Here is an 11,555-nt window from a genome sequence, read left to right as displayed (position 1 = left end):
TCCAGGAAGAGAGTGCTCCAGCGTACATGCCCCACAGGCTCGCAAGCTTTGCCAGCAAACCTGCTCCCGTGTGAGCTCCTCTCTGCACGGGGCCACAGGTCCTGCTAGGAGCCTGCTCCAGCACGGCATTCCCACGGGGTCACAGACTCCATTGGACATGCACCTGCTCCGGTAGGAGGCCCCCAGGGGATGAAGGTGCATCTCTGCTCCACTGTAAATCTCCATGGGCTGCAGGGCAACAGCCTGCCTCACCACAGTCTTCCGCAGGGGCTACAGGTGGATGGATACCTGCCAGTTGGCATTGGCTCTATCGGCCATTGGGGAAGCTTCTAGCAGCTTCTCACAGAAGCCACACTGCACATCCCAGGACACTGCCAAAACCTTGCAATGTAAACACAGTTGACACATCTACAACCTCACAAGCAAGAGGGGCACCAAGGCACACACAGAGCACACAAAATGGGAAATGCCAGGCCTCAACACACCTTAGACATCTGGCAGCAAGGCTGGCACGGAGCAAATGCCATGGAAGGGGCAGTGGCTTACGCCCAGCACACCTCAGAAACCAGACTTCCAGGCTTCCAAAGAAATGGGGCCCCCTCTTCACAACGCACCCACAAACCACATCACACAAGTGCCATGGCATGACATCCCTGATGACACTCCAACTCTCCAATGTTTTGGTCATGTCTGTCAAATGCCCTGACACGCACCTTCCATGCAATTCCTCCCAAATACCTACTCTCACTTAAAAGCTGCCGCCAGGGTCAAGAGGACACGTCCTCAGGAGGACAGGAAAGGAAAAGAGAGTGTTGCGGGAAGGAATCCACACCCCACCTCATTACCTCCCAGCCTCTGGCACGTAACAGCCACTTGCTGCAAAACGCCGTCATGCGCAAAGGATGTCCCGCCCCTCAGGGACCAGCATAAAAGCCGGCCCAGCACCTCTCTCCCTCACACACGCTCCTCACACCATCTCCTCCATCGTCAACAAGGTGAGTCTGAACCCCCTTCCCCTTCTTCTCCTGACCCACCTCATCCGGCTCTTCCAGCACGCTCTGCCCCCAGACTCAGCAGTCCTGACGCCTCCCCACACCCACGCTCCCCACAGCCCCACCCCACAACTCCACGCTCCCTCGCCCTCCTGCAACATTGACCCTCGCACCCCCACGCCCCTACGCTTTCTCAACACCCTCTCTTCCAGGGACCCTCCACACCACACACATGGCCTGCTACGACCTCTGCCGCCCCTGCGGACCCACCCCGCTGGCTAACAGCTGCAACGAGCCCTGTGTCAGGCAGTGCGAGGACTCCCGCGTCGTCATCCAGCCTCCCGCCGTGCTGGTCACCCTGCCAGGACCCATCCTCAGCTCCTTCCCACAGAACACCGCCGTCGGATCCTCCTCATCGGCTGCCGTGGGCAACATCCTCGGCTCCCAGGGAGTGCCCGTCTCCTCCGGCCGCTTCGGCTACGGCTACGGCTATGGCTTTGGAGGCCTGGGCTGCTACGGTGGCATAAGGGGCTGCTACCCCTGCTAAGGACCCTTCACGTAGCATTTCCGGTCTCTTGCTGACACGTGGACCTGCCCTCCACGGCTCCTCCTTTCAAGGCACCAAGCAAGGAAGCAGGGAATGGGCCAACCCAGCCTGCCTGGCTACATGACCCACGCACCTCCTCGTCTTGTCCTACTCCCTTTTTTGCATAGCCCCTTCTGCTATCTCCAGTACTCACCGATGCAATCACTTGCTCACAAGATAAGGACCAGAGGGGACCTCCGGTGTGCAAGGCTCGAAAATCTTGCTTCTCTGGCAAAATGTCTCTCACACACGGCACTACGGCTGATGGTTACATTACCTGCACCTCAGACCGCTTCCCTTCCACTTGGCGCTCCTGCCTTTTCACTCTCTTTTTTCCAACAATAAAGTTCTCCTCATCCCAGCCCGAGACGCCTCCTCTTCCCTTCTTCACCCAAGGCTCCTCCAACCTGACCCAGCACAAAACCAGGCCTCAAGTTGCCTTTGGGGTGGGTGGAGAAGGGTCACAACACCTGTCCTAGGAATTGTGCCAGCTGGCACAAAGATAAGTCTGTACAGGTCATCACCGTGAGTGAGAAAGGGCCACAAGGCCTCTCCTACGAACACCACCACCAGCAACAGCACAGACTGGCACCTGGGGGCTGCTGGAACATGACATAGGCACTTTACAAGAAGGGCTGGCTGGAGCAGGTCGTCCAGGACCATGGCCACTCACGTGTCCACTGTCTCCAAGGATGGAGACTCCAGCACCTCTCCCACTCTTTCACCACCCTCACACTGAAGAAGGCTTGCCTTCTTTGCCCATGGAATTCCACTTGTGCCGTGGGCCTCTTGTCCTGCCACTCATCACAAGCCTCTTGTGTGCAACCCTTCAAGGAATTCTAGAATAGAATCATTAAGGTTGGAAAAGACCTCTAAGATCACCAGTTCCAACTGTCAACCCAACACCCCCAGGCCTCCTAAACCATGCCCTGAAGTGCCACGCCTACACTTTTTTTAAACACCTCCAGCGATGGTGACTCCACCACCTCTCTGGGCAGCCTCTTCCAATGCCTGACCACCCTTTCAGTAATACATTTTTCCTAACATGCAATCTAAGCCTCCCCTGATGCAGCTTCAGGCCATTTCCTCTCGTCCTATTGCTAGTACCCTAGCAATAGAGACCAATGCCCACTTCACTACAGGCCACTTCCAGGCAGTTGCAGAGGGCGATAAGGTCACCCCTCAGCCTCCTCTTCTCCAGGCTAAACCCTGCCAGCTCCCTCAGCCACTCCCCAGCACACTTGTTCTCTAGAAACTCCTCCAGCTCCGTTGCCCTTCTCTGGACACGCTCCAGCACCTCAAGGTCCTTCTTGTCCCACAGAGCCCAAACCTGAGCCCAGCATTCGAGGTGGGGCCTCCCCAGGGCCCAGCACAGGGGCACCATCCCTGCCCTGCTCCTGCTGGACACACTATTCCTCATACAAGCCCAGATTATGTTGGCCTTCTTGGTCACCCGGCCACACTGCTGGCTCATGCTCAGACGGCTGTCAGCCAGCACCCCCAGGGCCTTCTCCGACACGCAGCTTTCCAGACACTCTTCCACAAGCTTGGAGCGTTTCATACGGCTCTTGTGACCCAAGTGTAGGACCCAGCACTTGGCCTTGTTAAGCTCATACAGTTGGCCTCGGCGCAGTGATCCAGCCTGTCCAGAATCTTCTGCAGAGCCTTCCCACCCTCAAACAGATCAACACTCCCACCCAACTTGGTGTCGTCTGCAAACTCACTGAGGGCATACGCAATCCTCTCAACCAAATCATCGATAAAGATATTAAACAAGCCTGGCCCCAACACAGAGCCCTGGGGAACCCTGCTCGTGACTGGACGCCAACTGGATTCAGTTCCATTCACCACAACTCTCTGGGCTCGGCCATCCAGACACTTTTTTACCCAGTGAAGAGACCACCTGTCTAAGCCATAAGCCTCCAGCTGCTCTAGGAGGATGCTGTGGGAGACAGGGTCAAAGGCCTCAACAAAGTGCAGGTAGATAACATCCACAGCCTCTCCCTCATCCACTGGGCGGGTCACCTGGTCAAGAAAGAGACCAGGTAGGGCCAGCAAGAGGCTGCTTCCATGAAGCCATGCTGGCTGGGCCTGATCCCTGGTTGTCCTGCACATGCCTGGTGAGCGCACTCAGGATGAACTGCTCCATAATCTTCCCCGGTACTGAGGTCAGGTGGCTGGCCAGTAGGTCCCCGCATCCTCCATCAGAGGTTCTGTTTGGACAACAGGAGGTTGAGGGGGGACCCCATTGCTCTCTACAGCTTCCTGAGGAGGAGAGGGGCATGGGGAGGTGCTGAGCTCTTCTCCCTGGCACCCAGTGAGAGGACTGATGGGAATGCTTCAAAGCCGCATCAGGGGACTTTCAGAATTGACATTAGCAAACATTCCTGGGAGGGTGGTCAAACACTCGGACAGGCTTCCTAGAGAGGTGGTCGATGCCGCAAGTCTGTCAGTGCTTAAGAGGCATTTGGACAATGCCCTTAATAACATGCTTTAACTTTTGGTCAGCCCTGAAGTGGTCAGGCAGTTGGGCTAGAGGATCACTCTAGGTCCCTTCCAAGTGGACTCTTCTAGTCCAGGCTAGGCAGCCTATTCTGCTTCCTCAACCCTTTGCCATGCAAGCATCCCCTCAAGGTTTGGCATGAAAGCATCCCCTGCCTGCCTGCCTCTCCCACTATACTTGGGCCTCCCACGGGACTCACCAGCTCTCCCAGAGCTCACCAGCCAGGCGCCCGCGCTGCAGCCTTCCCTCACCACAGCCAGCTGCTCCCTCAGCACCCTCAGCCATCAGCCAATCAGGACGCAGCTAACAACATGCCCACCGGCGGTGCCTAACAGCCTGCCAATCGGGCGGCGGCTGACAGGCGCCAGCTGCTGCAGCAGATCCTGGAAGTTTCCAGAAGGCTCCTGTCAGGACCCCAAAATCAACACGTCGGGCACAAGAAATCAAACATCTTCACCAAACGGCCCCCAGAACCGCTGCTGGGAGGGGCGGGGGCTGAATGAGGGGCTGAATGACTAGAAATGCTGCTGACAACCGAACCAAAGGCCTCAGGCAAAGCAGTTGGGGCACTTGGAGGGGTCAGGTGGAGGGAAAATGCCATGATCTAATAACTAAAACATTGTCATCAATATGTACATGAAGAAGGCACCCTGCCCTTCTTGCACATGCTGCAGGGTGCCAGGGACACGTGGGCGGGGTCCCCTTTCATGATCCCCCCTTGCTGTTGTCCCCAGCCCAACCACCTCCAGTCCTTGGCACAACATCTTCTCTCACAAAGTGGAGCCAGGACCACCCACACAGTGTTCCTGTCCCCATCCCCAGTTGGCGCCAGGACCCTGGACAACCAAGGTGCCCAGGTCACCTTGCTGTGGGGTCCTCAGCTGACCCAATGCTGGACTAGGGCTGCACTCTCCGCCTGGCTGCATGGTCCCCATTCCGCCTACATGGGAGCCCCTAGCCCATGGCCTCACCTTGCTATGGGGTCCCCAGATGATCCCTTGCAGGGGATCCCCACGCCACCATCCCCTCTGCGCTGCAGGGTCCCACAGTGCACGTGGTCTCCAGACCACCATCCTCCCTGCCTCAGGGGCCATGCACCACCTCTACAGGGGACCCCAAGTCACCACCCCTCTGCACTGCGCTCACCATCCTCCTCACTGTGGGGACCCTGAGGCACAGCATGGGGCACCGAGCACCGGCCCCACGAACAAGCCTGTCACCCTGCTCAGCTCTGAAGATGGGCCTCAGTGCGGGGATGTCCGGGGCTGGACACCAGATGACGACCAAGACGCTCTGTCACTCCCTTTGCTCAACTGGACTGAAGACGACAAAAGGCTCCTGACTCAACACAAGGACAGGGAGCGATCACTCAGCAATTACCATCACGGGCAAAACAGACGTGCCTTGGGGAAATTAATGTAGTTTTTTGCTAAAAGTCAGAGTAGAGTAATGACAAATATAGACAAAACCTAAAACACCTTCCCCACCCCTCCCTTCTTCCAAGGTTCACTTTACTCCTAATTTACTCCACCTCTTCCCCCAAGCAGTGCAGGGGGATGGGGAATGGGGGTTGTGGTCAGTTCATCACACGGTGGTTCTGCTGCTCCTACTACCTCAGTGGGAGGACACCTCACATGCTTCCCTTTCTCCAGCACAGGGTCCCTCTCATGGAGACAGTCCTCCATGAACTTCTCCAACGTGGATCCTTCCCACAGTGTCAAGTTCTTCACAATGCCACAAGCATAGGTGCCTTTGACAGGGTGCCATCCCCCAGGAAGAGAGGGCTCCAGCGTGGGTCTCCCACAGGGTCACAAGCTTTGCCAGCAAACCTGCTCCAGCGTGGGCTCCTCTCTGCATGGGGCCACAGGTCCAGCTAGGAGCCTGCTCCAGCACGGCATTCCCACGGGGTCACAGACTCCATTGGGCATCCACCTGCTCCGGTAGGAGGCCCTCGGGGGCTGCAGGTGCATATGTGCTCCACCGTTAATCTCCATGGGCTGCAGAGGGACATCTGCCTGCAGACCCCAGGACACTGCCAAAACCTTGCAATATAAAGACAATTCACACATCTACAAGCTCACGAGCAAGAGGGGCACCAAGGCACACACAGAGCACACAAAAAGGGAAACACCAGGCCTAAACACACCTTCGTCACCTGGCAGCAAGGCCGGCAGAGAGCAAATGCCATCGATTTTGCAACACTTAACACACGGCACACCTCAAAAACCCGACCAGACACCCAGGCTTCCAAAGAAATGGGCACCCCTCTTCACAACGCACCAACAAATTACATCACAAATGTGCCATGGCATGACCTCACTGACAATACCACAACTCTATGATCCCTTGGTCATGTTTCTCAAATGCCCTGACATGCACATTCCATGCAAATCCTGCCAAATACCTACTCTCACTTAAAAGCTGCCGCCAGGGTCAAGAGCACACGTCCTCAGGAGGAGGACAAGAAAAGGGAGCGTTGCAGGAAGGAATACACACCCCACCTCATTACCGTCCAGCCAGTAAGATTAACTTCCTCACAATTTTCTCTACATGTTCCCCCGAGCAGCGCAGGGGGATGGGGAATGGGGGTTGTGGTCAGTTCATCACACGTTGGTTCTGCTGATCCTACTACCTCAGTGAGAGGACCCCTCACACGCTCGCCCTGCTCCAGCACAGGGTCCCTCCCATGAAGACAGTCCTCCATGAACTTCTCCAACGTGGATCCTTCCCACAGTGTCAAGTTCTTCACAAACCGCTTCGGTATGGATCCGTTCCATGAGACTCAGACCTCCAGGAAGAGAGTGCTCCAGCGTACATGCCCCACAGGCTCGCAAGCTTTGCCAGCAAACCTGCTCCCGTGTGAGCTCCTCTCTGCACGGGGCCACAGGTCCTGCTAGGAGCCTGCTCCAGCACGGCATTCCCACGGGGTCACAGACTCCATTGGACATGCACCTGCTCCGGTAGGAGGCCCCCAGGGGATGAAGGTGCATCTCTGCTCCACTGTAAATCTCCATGGGCTGCAGGGCAACAGCCTGCCTCACCACAGTCTTCCGCAGGGGCTACAGGTGGATGGATACCTGCCAGTTGGCATTGGCTCTATCGGCCATTGGGGAAGCTTCTAGCAGCTTCTCACAGAAGCCACACTGCACATCCCAGGACACTGCCAAAACCTTGCAATGTAAACACAGTTGACACATCTACAACCTCACAAGCAAGAGGGGCACCAAGGCACACACAGAGCACACAAAATGGGAAATGCCAGGCCTCAACACACCTTAGACATCTGGCAGCAAGGCTGGCACGGAGCAAATGCCATGGAAGGGGCAGTGGCTTACGCCCAGCACACCTCAGAAACCAGACTTCCAGGCTTCCAAAGAAATGGGGCCCCCTCTTCACAACGCACCCACAAACCACATCACACAAGTGCCATGGCATGACATCCCTGATGACACTCCAACTCTCCAATGTTTTGGTCATGTCTGTCAAATGCCCTGACACGCACCTTCCATGCAATTCCTCCCAAATACCTACTCTCACTTAAAAGCTGCCGCCAGGGTCAAGAGGACACGTCCTCAGGAGGACAGGAAAGGAAAAGAGAGTGTTGCGGGAAGGAATCCACACCCCACCTCATTACCTCCCAGCCTCTGGCACGTAACAGCCACTTGCTGCAAAACGCCGTCATGCGCAAAGGATGTCCCGCCCCTCAGGGACCAGCATAAAAGCCGGCCCAGCACCTCTCTCCCTCACACACGCTCCTCACACCATCTCCTCCATCGTCAACAAGGTGAGTCTGAACCCCCTTCCCCTTCTTCTCCTGACCCACCTCATCCGGCTCTTCCAGCACGCTCTGCCCCCAGACTCAGCAGTCCTGACGCCTCCCCACACCCACGCTCCCCACAGCCCCACCCCACAACTCCACGCTCCCTCGCCCTCCTGCAACATTGACCCTCGCACCCCCACGCCCCTACGCTTTCTCAACACCCTCTCTTCCAGGGACCCTCCACACCACACACATGGCCTGCTACGACCTCTGCCGCCCCTGCGGACCCACCCCGCTGGCTAACAGCTGCAACGAGCCCTGTGTCAGGCAGTGCGAGGACTCCCGCGTCGTCATCCAGCCTCCCGCCGTGCTGGTCACCCTGCCAGGACCCATCCTCAGCTCCTTCCCACAGAACACCGCCGTCGGATCCTCCTCATCGGCTGCCGTGGGCAACATCCTCGGCTCCCAGGGAGTGCCCGTCTCCTCCGGCCGCTTCGGCTACGGCTACGGCTTTGGAGGCCTGGGCTGCTACGGTGGCATAAGGGGCTGCTACCCCTGCTAAGGACCCTTCACGTAGCATTTCCGGTCTCTTGCTGACACGTGGACCTGCCCTCCACGGCTCCTCCTTTCAAGGCACCAAGCAAGGAAGCAGGGAATGGGCCAACCCAGCCTGCCTGGCTACATGACCCACGCACCTCCTCGTCTTGTCCTACTCCCTTTTTTGCATAGCCCCTTCTGCTATCTCCAGTACTCACCGATGCAATCACTTGCTCACAAGATAAGGACCAGAGGGGACCTCCGGTGTGCAAGGCTCGAAAATCTTGCTTCTCTGGCAAAATGTCTCTCACACACGGCACTACGGCTGATGGTTACATTACCTGCACCTCAGACCGCTTCCCTTCCACTTGGCGCTCCTGCCTTTTCACTCTCTTTTTTCCAACAATAAAGTTCTCCTCATCCCAGCCCGAGACGCCTCCTCTTCCCTTCTTCACCCAAGGCTCCTCCAACCTGACCCAGCACAAAACCAGGCCTCAAGTTGCCTTTGGGGTGGGTGGAGAAGGGTCACAACACCTGTCCTAGGAATTGTGCCAGCTGGCACAAAGATAAGTCTGTACAGGTCATCACCGTGAGTGAGAAAGGGCCACAAGGCCTCTCCTACGAACACCACCACCAGCAACAGCACAGACTGGCACCTGGGGGCTGCTGGAACATGACATAGGCACTTTACAAGAAGGGCTGGCTGGAGCAGGTCGTCCAGGACCATGGCCACTCACGTGTCCACTGTCTCCAAGGATGGAGACTCCAGCACCTCTCCCACTCTTTCACCACCCTCACACTGAAGAAGGCTTGCCTTCTTTGCCCATGGAATTCCACTTGTGCCGTGGGCCTCTTGTCCTGCCACTCATCACAAGCCTCTTGTGTGCAACCCTTCAAGGAATTCTAGAATAGAATCATTAAGGTTGGAAAAGACCTCTAAGATCACCAGTTCCAACTGTCAACCCAACACCCCCAGGCCTCCTAAACCATGCCCTGAAGTGCCACGCCTACACTTTTTTTAAACACCTCCAGCGATGGTGACTCCACCACCTCTCTGGGCAGCCTCTTCCAATGCCTGACCACCCTTTCAGTAATACATTTTTCCTAACATGCAATCTAAGCCTCCCCTGATGCAGCTTCAGGCCATTTCCTCTCGTCCTATTGCTAGTACCCTAGCAATAGAGACCAATGCCCACTTCACTACAGGCCACTTTCAGGCAGTTGCAGAGGGCGATAAGGTCACCCCTCAGCCTCCTCTTCTCCAGGCTAAACCCTGCCAGCTCCCTCAGCCACTCCCCAGCACACTTGTTCTCTAGAAACTCCTCCAGCTCCGTTGCCCTTCTCTGGACACGCTCCAGCCCCTCAAGGTCCTTCTTGTCCCGACAAGCCCAAACCTGAGCCCAGCATTCGAGGTGGGGCCTCACCAGTGCCAAGCACAGGGGCGCCATCCCTGCCCTGCTCCTGCGGGACACACTGTTCCTCATACAAGCCCAGATTATGTTGGCCTTCTTGGTCACCCGGCCACACTGCTGGCTCATGCTCAGACGGCTGTCAGCCAGCACCCCCAGGGCCTTCTCCGACACGCAGCTTTCCAGACACTCTTCCACAAGCTTGGAGCGTTTCATACGGCTCTTGTGACCCAAGTGTAGGACCCAGCACTTGGCCTTGTTAAGCTCCTACAGTTGGCCTCGGCGCAGTGATCCAGCCTGTCCAGAATCCTCTGCAGAGCCTTCCCACCCTCAAACAGATCAACACTCCCACCCAACTTGGTGTCGTCTGCAAACTCACTGAGGGCGTACGCAATCCTCTCAACCAAATCATTGATAAAGATATTAAACAAGCCTGGCCCCAACACTGAGCCCTGGGGAACCCTGCTCGTGACTGGATGCCAACTGGATTCAGTTCCATTCACCACAACTCTCTGGGCTCGGCCATCCAGACACATTTTTACCCAGTGAAGAGACCACCTGTCTAAGCCATGAGCCTCCAGCTGCTCTAGGAGGATGCTGTGGGAGACAGGGTCAAAGGCCTCAACAAAGTGCAGGTAGATAACATCCACAGCCTCTCCCTCATCCACTGGGCGGGTCACCTGGTCAAGAAAGAGACCAGGTAGGGCCAGCAAGAGGCTGCTTCCATGAAGCCATGCTGGCAGGCCCTGATCCCTGGTTGTCCTGCACATGCCTGGTGAGCGCACTCAGGATGAACTGCTCCATAATCTTCCCCGGTACTGAGGTCAGGTGGCTGGCCAGTAGGTCCCCGCATCCTCCATCAGAGGTTCTGTTTGGACAACAGGAGGCTGAGGGGGGACCCCATTGCTCTCTACAGCTTCCTGAGGAGGAGAGGGGCATGGGGAGGTGCTGAGCTCTTCTCCCTGGCACCCAGTGAGAGGACTGATGGGAATGCTTCAAAGCCGCATCAGGGGACTTTCAGAATTGACATTAGCAAACATTCCTGGGAGGGTGGTCAAACACTCGGACAGGCTTCCTAGAGAGGTGGTCGATGCCGCAAGTCTGTCAGTGCTTAAGAGGCATTTGGACAATGCCCTTAATAACATGCTTTAACTTTTGGTCAGCCCTGAAGTGGTCAGGCAGTTGGGCTAGAGGATCACTCTAGGTCCCTTCCAAGTGGACTCTTCCAAGTGGACTCTTCTAGTCCAGGCTAGGCAGCCTATTCTGCTTCCTCAACCCTTTGCCATGCAAGCATCCCCTCAAGGTTTGGCATGAAAGCATCCCCTGCCTGCCTGCCTCTCCCACTATACTTGGGCCTCCCACGGGACTCACCAGCTCTCCCAGAGCTCACCAGCCAGGCGCCCGCGCTGCAGCCTTCCCTCACCACAGCCAGCTGCTCCCTCAGCACCCTCAGCCATCAGCCAATCAGGACGCAGCTAACAACATGCCCACCGGGGGTGCCTAACAGCCTGCCAATCGGGCGGCGGCTGACAGGCGCCAGCTGCTGCAGCAGATCCTGGAAGTTTCCAGAAGGCTCCTGTCAGGACCCCAAAATCAACACGTCGGGCACAAGAAATCAAACATCTTCACCAAACGGCCCCCAGAACCGCTGCTGGGAGGGGCGGGGGCTGAATGAGGGGCTGAATGACTAGAAATGCTGCTGACAACCGAACCAAAGGCCTCAGGCAAAAGCAGCTGGGGCACTTGGAGGGGTCAGGTGGAGGGAAAA

At 56.8% G+C, this 11,555-nt stretch overlaps 2 protein-coding genes across 2 annotated transcripts; both read left to right on the top strand.

Annotated features, from left to right (window-relative positions):
• Positions 1-1,224: 1,224 nt before the first annotated feature.
• Positions 1,225-1,539, top strand: LOC135312234 (feather keratin 1-like). The gene has a single exon (XM_064445375.1). The coding sequence runs from the start codon at positions 1,225-1,227 to the stop codon at positions 1,537-1,539; it is 315 nt and encodes a 104-aa protein (XP_064301445.1).
• A 6,555-nt stretch (positions 1,540-8,094) lies between these two features.
• LOC135312233 (feather keratin 1-like) lies at positions 8,095-8,403 on the top strand. The gene has a single exon (XM_064445373.1). It carries the CDS (start codon positions 8,095-8,097, stop codon positions 8,401-8,403), a length of 309 nt encoding a protein of 102 aa, XP_064301443.1.
• The last annotated feature ends 3,152 nt before the right edge of the window (positions 8,404-11,555 follow it).

This window comes from Phalacrocorax carbo, chromosome 2, assembly GCF_963921805.1.
Source record: "Phalacrocorax carbo chromosome 2, bPhaCar2.1, whole genome shotgun sequence".
In the NCBI taxonomy this organism is placed as follows: Eukaryota; Metazoa; Chordata; class Aves; order Suliformes; family Phalacrocoracidae; genus Phalacrocorax; species Phalacrocorax carbo.
The sequence above is the reverse complement of the archived record's forward strand: the minus strand, read 5'-3'. Positions and strand labels throughout refer to the sequence as shown.

Excerpts from the sequence above, each read along its gene's own strand:
- LOC135312234 (XM_064445375.1), top strand. The coding sequence starts at position 1,225 with ATGGCCTGCTACGACCTCTGCCGCCCCTGCGGACCCACCCCGCTGGCT.
- LOC135312233 (XM_064445373.1), top strand. The coding sequence starts at position 8,095 with ATGGCCTGCTACGACCTCTGCCGCCCCTGCGGACCCACCCCGCTGGCT.